We start from the raw sequence: 16204 nt of genomic DNA on the forward strand, positions 1-16204 counted from the left end.
TAGGGTCCAATAGTGTAACGATTAGACCACAAATTCTGCAGTTTCTTTGTGTAAACACCGGGAAACTCAGATTATAATTAATCAAACATCAAAGTGATGTAATTGATGATTACATGATAAATTGATTCAAGAAGTGGACATATCCACAACTCATAATTTTATAGAAAACTAAAATAAAACGTTCAGTTCTTGCACTGAACTTACTGGATGGACAATCAACATATCGCATCCTAATGTCAGCAACTAATTAGGCAGAAGTTCAGTTCTTATTAATCCGGGCATTGCAGCAAAAATTCAGTGGCATGTACTAATACCTCATTTTCGATAAAAGTGGAGATTCAATACCATAAAAATTAAAGATACAGCGTGAACAAACAGCAATAATATAATAAAATATTGAAATTTTAAACTAAATAACTGATAATGATAAATTATGTACCTTTTAATGGGCCCTTTCTTAACTAACGTCCTCTTCCTTTGGGATTGTTCTTTCTGCACACTACATATGCACATTTACTCACACAATTAAAATTCACAAGTTTTCAGAAAAAGTGCTTAAATTAAACTCCTCCACTCTTGTTATAACACAAAAATTGATAACAATTGCACAACTGTAACTGACAATAAAGAAAAAAACAAAAGAAGAGCATTAGAGCTCACTTTGATTTAGTATGATTTAGTGACAAACTAGTGTTGTAAAAAGCTCACCAACTACAGAAAACCATTATTAAACCACCACTAAAGCAACTTTACACAAAATTAACATCAGTTTCAAACGATTTCACTTTGTTTTAAACTTAAATCACAAGAAAATCTCATCCACAAACTCAAATGTCAAATTTAGCGGTTCAAAGGTATCAACTTGCCGCTACTAAAATCCCCAAACACCAACCAAACAAAGCAAAAGTCCCTACATTTTATTTGTTTTTGTTTGCTAATGGCGTGTAGCCGAAGAATTTTTAACATATCCGGTGTTTGAGTGAAGTGGTGACGATGCCTGGAACGATATTGGAGAACTTGAGCGGTCGCAAATTGAGTATTTTAGTGGCTATTCTGCTGCTTTGTCAATTGGGATGTTTTCTCGTGGGGTTGATAGCCCCCAAACCGGCGACTTCTCAGGGGATAATTGCCACTGCGTGTTTCGATAATCACACTGCGGCGAAAAGTATGGATCATTGGGTGGATCTGGGATGTAAGAAGGTAGATTTGACGAGGACAGAGCCGGGATTAACAGCCGATAATATTGTAAGAAAAATGTGATTTGTGGGGTTTTTATTATAATGTGATGATTTTTAGGTGTTCGTGGCTCATATGCCTCTTCACGGTTTGGATTTTTCTCGGTGGCAACAAAATTTAGTTGGAGTTCTTCAGTTTGATCTTATTTATCACCATGGTTTAGCTCCTGTGGAATTTATTGTGGAGCTTACAATAGATTCTCGTTTAGCCTACAGCGACAAAACTCGTAATGGGGGCCGCACCCAATGGACGCACTACGCTCATTCTGAAGAGAAGCGCTATATGGATTGTAACATTGATCTTAAGAGCGTCAAAGATGCAAATGGATACCCTTACAACTGCTCCATGGTGCCTCTCTTTGAACTGGGGGCTCTCTACCACGATTATTACCTACTTAACATCCGATTGCCGTATGACGACAAACTAATGAAAAACATCGATTTGCAGCAAATCCAAGACGTCTTTGTCCACATGATCCACATGAATGGAGGCTTCACTCGAGTTTGGGTTGCCTTGAAGACGTTCTTTTTCCCTGTTTTGATAGCAATCATGATGTGGTTCTGGAGACGTGTCCACATGCTCTCTCGAACTCCCGCTCTCTTAGAATACATGTTGATATGTCTAGGGGGCACTCTGGCGTTCCTCGACCTTCCAGTCGAATACCTCACTCTATATTTCGACATGCCGTACATGCTCCTTCTAAGCGACATCCGCCAAGGGGTCTTCTACGCAACTCTCCTCTCATTCTGGCTCGTCTTCGCCGGAGAGCACATGCTCATCCAAGACAACGGCGAGAAAAACAGCATCAAACTCTACTGGAAACACCTCAGCACCATCGTCATCGGTTGCCTCTCTCTCCTCATCTTCGATCTCTGTGAACGAGGCATCCAACTCGTCAACCCTTTCTACTCCATTTGGGTTACACCCATCGGTACCAACCTCGCATTGTCATTCATCATACTCGCCGGGATTTCCGCCAGCATGTACTTCATCTTCTTATGTTACATGATCTGGCGCGTTTTCAAGAACATCAGCATCAAACGTTCGGTACTCCCGAGCATGTCACAAGCCCGCCGTCTCCACTATGAGGGTATCATTTATCGTTTCAACTTCCTGATGTTAGCTACGGTGGTGTGCGCCGCAGTGACGGTGGTCTCGTTCATTCTTAGCCAAGTCGCCGAAGGTCAAAGCAAATGGGACGAAAACATGGAATTGGATTTGTCGTCAGCCTTGCATACCGGCGTTTATGGAATGTGGAATGTCTACATTTGCGCCATGTTGATGCTGTATGCGCCTAGTCACAAACAATGGCCTGCTGAACCAATTTGCAACGACGGCGAAGAGGTCGAGTTCAGCAGGTTGCCTACTGATGCCAGTCCTAACGAAATTTCGTCTCTCACGTCCTTTGCGTCCAAGGCCAGTATCGAGTAATTTTAACTATTGACGTATAAACATTTAGCTTACTTAAGTTTACTTAAGTGAGGTGGATACAAGGATATAAATGTTACTAATGCTTATTAGATCTGATAAGTACTTAATATTCTCTTAACGACGTTTGTGATTATGTAGATATTACAATGCACACGCACATGATTTTTATATTTATACCTCATGTAGAACGAATCTATTTAAGTGTTTTTAGAATTTTTACTACTGACTCGTCTCGTAATCTTTGTATATTATGTTGGCAGTATTATGTAAGTCTTTGTTGTGATCTTTCGTCTTCGTAACGCAGCAGTCATTTTTATATTGTATACCCAATCAGTATTTTACGCATTTCCTAATAATAAATTATATGGTATAACGTGGTGATTTTTAAAAACCTATGAAAACACAATTCCTATTAGGCGCCAACGCCTTTTTTTCCTTATAACAAATCATTCGTTATCCGCCCAAACTCAACTACGACCAAATAAAAAAAACATGCAAACGGCAAAAAAAGGATTTCCTCCATACAAGCGGATAAATTGCACACAATAACACCCTGCAAACACGATTTCCGTTGGCAGTGAAAGCTCCCATTTCATGCAAAATCTGTTATTACATTATCCTTCGTTCACTGTAAATTTGTATGTTGTATAGCGGCACGTAAGTGTCATTTCCCTTCTCACTTGCTTGTTCGTTTTTCATTCTGCGGCTGCTGATGTTTCCCACATGGTTTTTCTCGTTTTTCTCTTTTAATTGATAGTTGGACATTGTGGTCTTACACTGTAATTGAAGCAGACATCCAATACCGCCCATCGCAGTGCATAAACTACATAGGGCCAATTAATGTTGTTACAGAATTGGCCCAAAGGCATCTAAACTTGTAGCTGTCAAGCACAATCTTTCTTTTTCTAATAAATTATTACTTCTGCTGGTTGTAATTTGAAATTATGGAGCTTCTCCAAGCCTACCAAGCTCAAGTTTATTACCTCTTTATGTGGAACAAAAACGTAGAAAGAAATAGCTATTTCGCGATTATATGTTTTTTTGTATTTGAAAAAATAGAAATTACAAAATTATCATTACATCGTTCCATGTAAACTAAGCTAAGTCGTCTATAAAAACGCGAGTAAGCTATACCATGGCAATTACAAACCCTAACTTACGATAATATGGCTTCAAAAATACGGAGTCACTCCCATTTACATTATCTTACAAAATGTACAAATTCCAGAAAATCGGAACATTTATACAACTTCAATAACATTGAAACTCTATGTACATCAACTTAACAATTGAATCAGACGTAACTCTCACTTTCCGCGTCTGTGACGAGGAGCAACTTGGCGGTGGCATAGATCGGGGGTGGAGGAGGAGGCGGCCGGTACATAGGAGGCAGATGAACGGGAGGTAAATGACGTAGAGGGGGAGGTCTCCGCGGCGGAATCGGTGGTCCACAAAGACTCTCGTTTGATGTACAAAAAGCCTCATCTTCTTCGATCCACGTGTTGTCCAAAGAGCGCACTCTTGCTGCTTGCCGCGCCCAGTCTGACCGGTGGAACGAAGGATTGTGGTAGTTTAAACCGGGACTATCGCGGTCATCTTCGGAGAGGGTAAGTCCGGAGTCGCGACTGAGGGACTTTTGGTCTTTGCTTAACTCGACACTGTCTAAGGAAAGACCCAGTGCTGAAAAAAAGAAATAGTTTAGTCAAGGTCTTGTAATTATGATAATTTAACTGCACGTGTTGTAATTAAAAGGTGACTCACAGTGTAAGCTGTCAGACTCCTCGGCTCCGCTGTCGTTGGCAACCTCGCCCAGTAATGACACAACTTGGGGGCCAAATAGAACTTGGCAATTGTTGATTAACATCTCAACCAACGTGGGCAAGGTGCGCAAGGGGGCGTTTTGGACAGACTCCCAAAGTAAACTGGGGCCCACACAGACACCTGATTGCAAAGAATTACTCACAGGAAGTGATTCAAAGACAATTAACAAACCTAAGTTGGCTGCTGACATCAGGTTAAATCTGGCACGTTTAGCTATATTATACAAGACACAGATGACATTGGCTAGAAGCAGGTGGTTTTCTCTTGGTAGAAGGCCGAGCAGTCTTCGCAGGTGATCAGTTCTACCACTACTGGCAACATTCAACCATTCCTGAGCATTTCCGGTTAACACAGGCTCCGGCAAACTCCTGAGAAAGTCTTTTAGAAGTGCCGCCAAGAGCAGCGCGGGGGTGTTTGAGATTTCTTCACACACTGCAGCTCCTTGGGTGTCGACTTTTTCGCGCAATTCGCGGAGAGCTCTAGCAGAGGCACATCTTCGGAAAATGCCCTGGGTGTGGGGACCTCTTTGGAAAAGAGCTCGAAGGCAGGCGGTGATGGCAGGAGGCAAAGCGTTGTTCGCACAAAGACGAGATAAAGGCACTCCGAACAACCGTCCGGTGGTTTTTCGGAACAACTTTAAAGGAGTTCTGTGAAGAAGATGTCATGAAAGAATCTTGAGGGGTTTAGCAATACTCACTTTCTAGGTGACGGTTTGATGTTGGGCTTGAGCTCAAAAACTATGTCGCTTGGTATCCTGTTGTTGTTGCAGTGGGTGAGATCGAAGCCTTCTTCTGCGCACAATGACTGTCGTAACCTCGCTAACTGTATAGAATGAGGTCTTTCGCATCCTAGGAGAGGACAGGGACCATTATCTCTATCCCTCGCGTATAAGGTGTAAGGCCACTCTCCAATCCTAGACTCGTCTAAGGCCAACCTAGCCACATCTCCTGAGCTCATCTCAGGACCAACTCCAAGAGTCTTAGAGCATTCAGTGCCGCTCAGAGGATCTCTGAACACCACTTTAATATTCGTGGTAGGTGGTTCCAACCGCAACTGAGCTTCTAGAGCTTGCTGCAGCTCGCGCCACCACGAATCTCGCGCAGCCTGAGTGCAGAACGTCACCAGGTAAGTCCTCGCTGGTGATGGCCAGCCTAGGAGGAAACCTGTCTCCGATTCTGGACACGGTGCGATCCATAACTCCGATACTCGAACGCTTTCCTGAAAAATGGAAGTCTTTGTAACTTTCTCCATATTCCGGAAACCGACATGTTCCGAAAGAATAAACTCATCAATAGGTGATAATTACAATAGCAAACAAATTATTTCCGAGTATAACTTTCACCGGAAATTACTTCATCATGTTGGTGCAAATTGGCCGCGCACGAATCGATATCTTCATTGGCGGAGAAGGTCAAGAACTTTTCCGAACAGGAGTGAAATGTCTTTACTTGACATATGGGAAATGAGTGAAAACAAGAGCTTTCGCTGTCTAAAGAAGTCTTTTACCTTGAGTTTGAAGCTGCTGGTAGATCTGGGTTTAGCCACCAGTAGCAGATCCGAGAAGAGGAAGAGGTGTCTTGGTTTGGCGTTGAGTGGAAGGTGAGGTGGCGACATCGCACACGGCGCCTCCACCAAAAATATCCTTTTGCATGATGAGTCTCTGGTGTTTTCAATCAAGTTCAGGTCGCCGAGTGACTTCTTCCGGAAGGACTTTTTCTGCAAAAAGAAAAAAAATTCACGCTCGTTGCATCGCTAACGATATTCAAATGAAAATAATGTAAGAACGCCGTTCTTCCGCGACTGGTGACACTAGTGAAACCGTTAGATTGCGACACGATCTCTAAAAGATTTCTGCGTGTTTGCACATTGTATTGCAACGTTTATGCAGTTTTAACGGTCTGTTAATGTGCATTAAAACTACAACGATTTAAATAAACAATCCGGTCTCGATGCACTTGGAATGTCGTGCTCGCTTCTTACAACATCCATGAAGATGTTCATTGACAAATGTCATCATTGGGCAATCGATTCAAATCAATTAATTGCGCTCGTTAAATGGAAACTGAAAGTTACGCATCTCGCCAAGAAAAAAAACGCCATAAAAATGGAAACGATCCCTCTTGTTTCGTAATCGATTTTTTATAGATCTGCCTGCAAGCTGTTGCTGCATTTAACACTTGGAGTGCCACTTACCACGTGATACGTAGAATTAGGTTCTGGTTCATGTAGAGCTAGGTAATCGTGCGGAAATAAGTCTTGTATGCGGTCTAAATCGCGCCGTCGACCATCCAAAGAAGGCTGGGAACCACCCAAGAGACGACCATAATCCGCCAGTCGCTCCGCCTGGAACAAAAAAGTTATTTAAGTTCCTGATTGCAGTACCATCGAAATAAAGATGTTAAAAGTGATGAATGCGTATTGGGTAAAGTAGGAGTATTAGATCAATGAGCTGTCACTACCGCTCACGAACTTCGTGAAGATCTAAGAACCACGCAAATGGTGTTTAATTGAGGATGTAAAGTTCTTTAGGGACTTTTTCAGCGCGCGACCATAATCACTATTAATTACTTTGTCGGAATGAAAAAGTGATCGCAGTTTTTGTCAAGGAACTAGTGAATGTACTGTACATCGAGCTACGATTATTTATGACTGCAATTACAGTCCAAATCTGCCTTTTACCGTAATGAGCTGTAAAACATAACAAGCACTGATTGAGTCACTGTTAATTGCCGTTTAGACGAATTGGAGGATTTACCGACAAAAACTAGGCTTGGTGAAGAAAGTTTGAGATCGTGCATCTCAATTTGCCAATTGCGCGCGTCTTAAGTGTTAGATAAAAATCGAAAGAGAAATTCCCTCGCCCAAAACCGGCTAATTACGAAGATGCACAATATGAAAGTCGATAATCTGCATACAAATAAAAGCATCTCGTGACTGGAATCGATGTATAATTTACGATGAGGCCTAAGGCCCAAACGTCTGTGTGCCCTTAGGTCTCGCTTTCACCGTCAACCTCGCCCCTTTCCATTCAGACGGTGCTTTATACCCAACCTACTTAGAAAAAGTAAAAACCCGTAATCGTATCAAGAGTGCGCAATGAAAGTTATTTGTCGCTGTTTAGTCTCCCATGGAGGAAATTCATAATTTCAAAGAGTCTAGACAGCACTCGAAATTCGCAACTTGAACTTAACCTTTGCTTATCTAAACTGGGATCGGCGATAACTCCATTAGCGGTTGCGAAAGCGTCCCACAAGGTTCCACTCCGGGTCCATTGCTATTTGCATATATCGAACGTACGAAAAACAGCAATCCACGTGTAACAATAATAATAGTAACGTATTACCGCGCCCACGTCCCACATTAGCATACGTATTGTGTTGTTCCGACACAACACACTTCGTCATTACAACTCGCCATAAACGGCATGTTATCATTGTTAATTAATTTCGTCTATTCAGAGCATTTACTGTTAGATAACTGGATGGTCTTTTCGATTTCGCCGAGTGTAAAAAATCCGAGGCAATTACAAGAAGCAATAAGCAATTAAGCAGTCTGATCTAAGAAATTTAATTAGAATTTCAAACATTACCACCCATGTCTCGCGTGACTTTAACACTGTTGCTTTTTTATCCCATGTCTTTGTTTTAGTGTTCCGCAGCAACAGCCTCAGGTGGAGTCGCTAACCTCTCAGCGAAAGTCTTTCTAAAACGTAATCAACGTAAAAGTTGTCTCGTTCGAATTTGTCGAAACCCACGAAGGGTCCTTATTATGCAAATCGCGAGCTCGCCGCTGTTTTAAATGCAAACACGGCAGCTTCGACTTGTTGTGCATCATTAATTAACATTTAAATGTGTACAAAGAGATGAGGCGATAAAAAGACTTTGTATTAGAATATGAAGGAATGCGTGCTCTTTCATGAATTCTAATGGAAGAGAAATGGAATAAGCTTGGTCAGGAACAGGTGAATTTTATGAGGCCATCTAACAGAACGAGGAGGTCACGTTACCTGCACCTGACGAAAAGGTGAAGGTATTAACTACCTGAGCTTATTAAAGCCGATAATCAAAATTAGAGAAAAGTTCCGAGAAAACGATCAAAGCAACTGGAAGAGCTCCAAAGACGTCACCACCACCAAAAAAATTTATTACAAAATTATAAAAAACTGAGCTTAAAACTTGCAGTCAATGACACCAACAGATGGTCCGGCCAACTATCAATTCACTATTTGGAAGCCAACTTTCTTATTAGTAATAGCTGCAGTGTTGTTTTATGGTTTGATAAACTTTCAGTTTCGTGCACACTGGCAAAATCCGAGAAATTTGGAATTAAGCTGATATGAGTGATATGTGACTCACTTTCACTGTTATCTAATGTGATCTAAAAACGAGGCAAAATTGGGAAAGAATTTCGATCTTTCACAGCATCAAATCAGCATTTGCTTTAATTTCTAAGCGAATTCTTGGATTTATTGGAAAGAATTCCTGTGGGACCCATTTCTCCGTCCCGAAATCTAAAGGGAATCCGATGTAATTCCTTAGAAAAAATTCCCAGGGGGAATTTAGCAATGCAGATTACAATGATTCCCCTGCTTCCGTAAAATATCGTGAAAGACTCATTGGAAAAAAACTAATCATGACAATTTTAGGTTTGAAATGTGCTCCAGTTTCGCGCAAATTCACAAATTCGTTCCAATTTATTAGACCATTTCACGGTTTTCAACTCCTTCCATCCATCCCATAATTACAACATCATTAAATACCAATTATCGGATAACAGTGACAGCGACGTCTCCTGATTAGATTACTTATCCGAAAGTTGAAGCAACCTTTGTTGTGGTCAATAAAAATCCGAAACAATAGGACATCAGAGTTTCGCCACTACATAGAATTTCCAAATTCGTTCCACTTTATTACCGCAGTTTTGACGCTACGGAAATGAGGTTTCCACAATTTTAATTCCAGAGACCTCGGAGGGAATCATGTAGAAATTTTAACGAGCTCACATTGTTTTAATATTTAAATAATTGTTTAAGAAAACGCGACAACAATAGAGAAAAGATGCCCCCCGGCTTTGGAAAATCTCAAATTAAAATAAAATGCGTGAAATTTATTTAAACTTTCCATCACCCACTCTATATTTGTGTTGATATTAAAATTGTAAAGATAGGAATTACGATGAAATGGTCATATTTTGGACTCGTGCCATAAACGTCAACGATGACGAAAGAATGAAGGTGTGTGAACAGTTTTTCACGCAACCACATTAATTTTAATTGAAAGGAAAATATGTTGAGTAAGTAAGTACAATTCACTTGCACTCAGCTAATGACTTGTCAGGAAAAAATTCTCCGAAAATGAGTGATGGAAGTGCAATTTTAGTTATAGTTTTTACCTTGTGAATAAATTTGTCATAAATGTGCATCTTGCACATCCCCGCTGTTGAGCGCTGTTCCGCACCGATCACTCGCCACACCACAAACACCTGAAGATGGCTCGACACAAACTGACAAGGTTTCCGATCCTACCTGAACACTCGGTGCTTTCGTAATAGGCGTAGAAACCGCTGGGAGGCGTTTTCTAGGGAAAAATTCGAGTCGAATTGTCGCTAGCACGATTCGAGCTTAATTACGTCCGACGTCTGGACTGGGACCAGGAAAAGGGTGATATTCAGACAATGGACAGATTTACAACGGCGACAACGAAAGGTTTACAGCCAGCGATAATACTACCACATTTCAAAGTTCATCCAAGCTCTATGATGGCTGGGAGTGCTAGGAAAAGTTGTTAAGGCCGTATTTTCGATTTAACGGCGGCTTTATGGCTTCTAGCGATCGTTTTGCGACGCTTTTCGATTTAATTGAAGGAGACAAGTCGAAAAGGTGGAAGGATGAATGGAGCGATTATTTGCTATTACTTTGTCGCGCGGAAAACGCGGATTTGATTTGAAGAACTGCTCAACCAGCTGGCACTAAAACCGAGATACTATAAATCATGAAATATTGACCATAAAATCATAAAGCACGGGCTGCAGGTAGATGGAAATAGATCATAGTCTAGCAGGACTTGCATTTTTGACGTGGTAACTTCAAGCTGTCACAGTGACGTTTTGACAGAGCTACCAAGCCTTCGACTCTAAAAATTTTTGTCCACGCTCGTTTAATAACCTTTCAGAGCGATACGCTTCATGCTCAACATTTCAATCATTGTGAAAACTGCATTGAAAGAACATTTCAAATAGTCTCTTCCGGGATGCTTTGAATGTTGTCTCGGTTTGGCGGTTTTTCACACTTGTTAAGGACTAGATTTCAATTTTTCTATTTATATTCATAAATATTTTACTGTGGTGGTCACGTGTGCAGCGGTACGTGTGATTTTTCAATTCAAGTTAATTTATGATTAATTATTGCGTTTTTTCAATTTCGCGTAAGGCAAGACAACATAGTATGAATTTCATATAAAGAAACAATAATAAAAAGTTGCCATTTGATCAACAAGCTTTCTCGTTATTTGCAATTACAACTAGCAAATCAACTTTCCCCCTCTCGGGAGTATTTTACTTCAATTTTCAATTTCTCTCTACAAAAGGTGCTGAAAACTTCTCCGATTTTTTAACCCGAAAACACGACTCATGAATGGAGTAGTAAAAGGCACAGAATTCAATAAATAATTCACGCCTGCAAATAAATATTTACTTTCAAGTCGAACAAGGTCGCCACGCTTTACCGCGATTTTGACCCGACTAACAATGCAGAAAACTGCATATTTATAAGCTCTCTAATTCGAAAAAATGCTCTCCGTCACGTTGTCGCCGTATTTAGGACCCCCCCGACTCCTAGTTCCGGTAATTTCAGCCGGGGCTCAACGGGTGGCGACGAAATTCTCCAAACATGACAGGTAAAGATAACGTACTTAAAATACGAAATGCTTATGGGCTGATAAGAATTTTGGGTCAGGTCATTACGTCAAGGATGCGCGCTTGGATGAAAAATGGACCCATCACATGTGACCTGTTTTTAAGCTCCGTGTTTCAAATTTGTTACGTAAGCACGAAAGTGAATAAATGAAATTGTGGAGCCTTCAACTGACACGCAGGATATTATAGAAATTTCATTTTAAATCGTATCGTCAGGCTCAATTTTAAACACAAGATTTGATACGTTTGACTTCGTGTGGTCAAAAGGTCAGGCGTCTCAAACTTGACTTTCGATTGTGGTGAAATTTGAAATAATTTTCTAAAATCATTCTTCGAAGTGGCCGTTTTATGGGTCATGGATGCATTGATATCAGCCCCATCACATCCGCCCCATTTTCTCTCCTCCTTACGTAATTTAGACGAAAGTTAATAAACCGAAATTTGGAAGCCTTTCACTGATAGTCGCCGCTTTTTGGACAAGGAAAAGCACTCTGCTTTTAAAGTGCAAGCTCACGGCGTACTCCTGGCTATATCTTAATTAAGTTTTCTCGTTGTGGGATTAAGATTTACTTTCTCCGATATTTGTTATTTCGAATTATCGACACAATGGACGCGCTCTCTAATGGTTTATCGATTTAATTGAAATTTCTGGTTCATTTAGATATGAAGAATCTAGAGAATGGTGAATGCGTCGTGTTTGAAAGGTGACAGGATGATGACTAAACTTCTGTGTCATTGTTTAGCTGTAGTTAACAATTCTTTGTCAGGTAAAGATTTTTAGATGCGCTGAAATTTAATTGGGTGGTCACGAAAACGGAAGGAGTTTGGCACGAAAAGTGTGTGTTCGGTGTTTGCCATATGTTGAAGTATCGAGTTGTCCAGAATGCCAAGGACAGAAATAACCATCAGCATTTAGAGTCATTATTTCACATTCAACATGCCACGAAAGATCAACAAAATTATTCATTATTTTCTTTAGCACGTAAGTTTATAGAAAACAATTTCTGAAAAAAACTAGAACTAAACATTGAATTATTAATATGACCCAAATGCAGAATTTTCCTGTTTTAATTTCTAAATGACTTATAAAGAGTGACACTAATTATGGCATGAGCTGATGGTTGCTTTTTGCGATAAAAACATGGCATCATTTCAAAAGTGTAAATATCAATTCCACTTCTAAATATGGAGAAATAATTATCAAAGATCTAATTTAGTCGTGTTGTTTACGTCTTTTCCAGAATTTCTGTCAACTGTAGTTTTCTATTTGTACAAGCAAAATTATTGTTATTATCAGGTGCTTTTATTATTGAAAATTAAAGCATAAATGATTTCCTATTACTAATGATTTAATTAAACGTCCTGAAACTACCGGCAATATTACCAATTTCTCCTCAGCTGTAATAAATACAGTAGTAAAATGGTTAGTACTCCAATTATCAGTTTTAAATTTGTTCAGTTCATTGCATCTCCGATTGGTGATATGTTGGCGCCACTGGTAAATTTGTTTGTGGTTAGAAAATCGTTGGGGTGCCCCAAGGAGCAACTCCGAGACCCCTGCTTTTTATTATAGATATTATCTGCAAAGTTTAAATGTAAATCGAACCTGTTTTTATAATTGAAGTGAGCATCACAATGGCGCCTGAGACAGTTTTGAATAATTGAATTTTGTCACCATATGGTACATTCCAAGTTAGTCCAAGAACTTGTGTTCTTTCTTTTTGCAGTCAAAGAAGGTAAGACCATCGCATTTTTTCCGTCAGCAAAAACGGTAGCAAATGAGAATCCACGTCGAGTTGCACTACTCTGCAACTGTCATGTCAAGTCAGGATCAAAACATAATCGTTTATTAAAGTTATTTCATTAAATATAATCCTCGCGGCCGCCTCAACAAAAAGCAAATTACAAAATTTGTGAAGTCTCCAGTTCTCCACCAACATAATGATTAAAATATCTCGTCTCGGATGTAATTAACCGCGGTCTGTACAGTGTTATTTTTTAAGAAGCCGAGAGTAGTCGTCTCAAGGCCTAGCTCTGTTTCATATAACAACTTCAACATCCGATCAACTTTTTTGTTTTTCTTGGGTTTTCACATAAAAAGTCGGTTAACTATACTGGTATAGTTGCCGCAGACGCGACTCCACACAATGATCCTGCCAACGTAATCTCTTACTAGAAAACAGAGTTATTAGTTATTAATAAAAGCGAACCAAAACCAAAGCCGATAGCAAGGCAATTAAAAGTCCAGTCAGTGTGTGGCACTCAAGAAAAAATCACAAATGCTTTCAGTGTCACCAGTTATTGATAGTTGTTGATTCAAAGCAACGTGCTTACAAATGCATAAAGATGAGAAGAATGGAATGTTGATTGCGAGATGAAATCATAAATTGGATTTGTAACATTATGTCAAATTAGTGATCCTGTAATCTGGCCCAGTTTCGACATTTTGTGAATTGCGGCGGTCCGTTACGTCTGGATCATTTTTACAATGTCATCAAAACTCCTCAGGTTCTAGAAAGTCGGGTTTATGCTGAAATGCTGAGTTTTGTTTTTATGTTTGCGACATAAGTGGGCTAGAACTGCGGGAATCCACTGACTAGTTTAATTAATTGGACTTCAGTCCATAGGTTGGAGGATGTGGTAATTATTTTGATTTCTTTATTAATTATAGCTGTTGTGTGAAAAATTTTTGGCATTTTAAAACCAAGGTAAAGTTTTTTCAACCCGGCGCCTATAAATGAAAAAACTTTAAATTGAACGCTTCCTTAGGACGGCCTGAGATTATAATTAGAAGTCGAAGCAAACATTGATATTTAAAATAAACGATCTGTTAATCCCTAAATTAGCCAGTTTCTCGTGAAATTTTCACCTTCAAATTAGTCAGTTTTGCGATTATTACTATTATACTAAATTTTGAGCTCTCTGATGGCGTTGATGACGTGAAACGGGCAATTGAGAGTCGGCGCTAATCTAAGCAAATCTCAATTCGACCCAATGTTTGTTCAAAATGTGTCTAATCAAAAATATCGTATTTTTTTATCATGCTTCAAATCTTGACAATTTAGATTTTAACGGGCAATAAATTGTCAATCTGGGCTTTGGACATAGTAAATAAAAATATTTTTAAGTCGTGATTGAAAATTATAGCTGCAGAAAAAAGTTAACAATCAAACCTAAAACAAAAACCACTAAAAAAAGAAAACCATAAAAGTTAATGGGAAACACATTAATAACTTTTATTGATAATAATTTTGAAATTCATTCTAAACCTGCTAAACGACGTATTGTACTCTAATGACTACAACCTTGTAAAACCCAATATGTAATCAATTCACCAAATTGGAGTGATGGACAAACATCAAACCTAAGTGGGTATGAATATTCATAACTTCACTTTTTATTAGACCCGAAATTTGGACCTACATTTGCGAAAAAACACGTTATCTGAGGTCATCAAATAACATAAAAATTAAAAGTGATCGAATTAAAATTAAATGCAAATAAAAAATTACTTTTTGAATTTTTTCCTGGCTGCCCATCCGCGTCAGCTTCTTCCCATCATTTTTCCTCTTTCTAGTGATCTGTCGTTGCGCCATGCCAACTTTAGAATCACAACACAAAAAACACGTCCTTTTCAATCAAAAGTCACGAATTAATAGTAGAAAATTTAACTAGACACATAATTTTAGCTCAATAAACATCACATTAAATGTCCATTATGAGATAGCAAAGTCCTTGGCGTAACAGTAAATATTGAATATTAATGTAGTTTGATAGTGAAATTTTGATAGATCAGTTCCAGCTTGACAAACAAGGAAATGTCTATCAAAGTAGCCAACCATGCACTACCTTATTGGTACGCGTAGTCTACCAGAGTTCTCGTGTCTACAATTTCAGTTTAATCCGAGCCTCGTTCTAGACTTGGTATACCTGTTGAAAACCCCGGGCTAAGGTTGCTTGTAATCAGTGGTTACAGCGTTCCAAGAAGATGCTGGTGGAACCGCCCAAACGAATACTTCAGTTGTGACACATAAAAGTTCTGTTAATCCAGACAAGACTGCGATTGTGATTACACAAAAAAGACTTTGTGATATTTCCAATTAGCAGACCCTCTAATTACAACGTGACGTATTTGTTAAACGTGAAAGTTTCCACATAAATAGAAAATGTACCTTTAGGCGGTAGTTTGTACCACGTTACTTTGTAATTAACTCAGTGTTCCTGAACTAATGCATTTTTTCTAAATTGCCCGCCTCTATTAATTAATTTTATTTAAAAGTGGGCACCTACGCTAATCTACTCACTCTACTTCCAACTCCTCGTTTACGTACCTAGAAAAAAAAATCGTGTTATTAGAAAATCTGTAACAGGGACATATTTCTGTCGGATTCCCAAACAGATAATTATTAGTTCGTTAGGGAGAGCACCTTATATTTTGTAGGGTATCACGGTTGATGACATAATTACAGACGGTGGATGACATTATGATGTAAGAATGACGACGCCTGTTTTTTAGAGGGGCTTTTTATATCGTCGTTAATGCCGTAATGACTAGCTGGGTCTGAATGTTTACTTCCCTCTGAAAAATGAAGGAGTCGTAAAACGAAATGGAGTTTTTAGATGGGACGATTTCATGAAAATTATTAGAGGTAAAAATAACGAATTGGGATTTCTGTAAACGACGCTGTAAAGCTGAAGGATTTGGTCACAAAGAAACGAGCCTCTATTTTTAAAAGTTGATGTTTATTAAACATTATTTCTCTAGTTTAAGGATTTGATTGATATATTCGACTTCTTTGTTGTT

General features: G+C 39.2%; 2 protein-coding genes across 4 annotated transcripts in view; one reads left to right on the forward strand and one right to left on the reverse strand.

Moving 5' to 3' along the window:
- Window positions 1-888: 888 nt before the first annotated feature.
- Window positions 889-3040, forward strand: wls (Wnt ligand secretion mediator). Its single transcript, XM_088041803.1, has 2 exons — window positions 889-1245; window positions 1297-3040. The coding sequence occupies exons 1-2, from the start codon at window positions 994-996 to the stop codon at window positions 2665-2667; spliced, it is 1623 nt and encodes a 540-aa protein (XP_087897929.1). The 5' UTR covers window positions 889-993; the 3' UTR covers window positions 2668-3040.
- A 648-nt stretch (window positions 3041-3688) lies between these two features.
- LOC148171465 (rho GTPase-activating protein 20-like) overlaps window positions 3689-16204 on the reverse strand; it is a 37927-nt gene continuing 25411 nt past the window's right edge. The window contains exons 3-9 of one of the 3 annotated variants that reach the window (XM_088040967.1): window positions 15705-15731; window positions 6682-6831; window positions 5995-6204; window positions 5186-5706; window positions 4660-5135; window positions 4429-4608; window positions 3689-4347 (exon numbers count right to left, since the gene is read on the reverse strand). In XM_088040967.1, the coding sequence (XP_087897093.1) occupies window positions 3962-4347; window positions 4429-4608; window positions 4660-5135; window positions 5186-5706; window positions 5995-6204; window positions 6682-6831; window positions 15705-15731 (1950 nt within the window). In that variant the 3' untranslated portion in view covers window positions 3689-3961. Of the gene's footprint in view, window positions 4348-4428; window positions 4609-4659; window positions 5136-5185; window positions 5707-5994; window positions 6205-6681; window positions 6832-9879; window positions 10038-15704; window positions 15732-16204 lie in introns of those variants that run through there. The other 2 variants (XM_088040969.1, XM_088040968.1) reach the window with 2 other exon arrangements.

The sequence above is a fragment of the Gnatocerus cornutus genome, chromosome 7 (assembly GCF_029298725.1).
Source record: "Gnatocerus cornutus isolate USDA-ARS CGAHR chromosome 7, icGnaCorn1.1, whole genome shotgun sequence".
NCBI classification, from domain to species: Eukaryota; Metazoa; Arthropoda; class Insecta; order Coleoptera; family Tenebrionidae; genus Gnatocerus; species Gnatocerus cornutus.

Coding starts and splice junctions, on each gene's coding strand:
- wls (XM_088041803.1), top strand. CDS start 994: ATGCCTGGAACGATATTGGAGAACTTGAGCGGTCGCAAATTGAGTATT. Junction 1,246..1,296: donor GATTAACAGCCGATAATATT/GTAAGAAAAATG, acceptor GATGATTTTTAG/GTGTTCGTGGCTCATATGCC.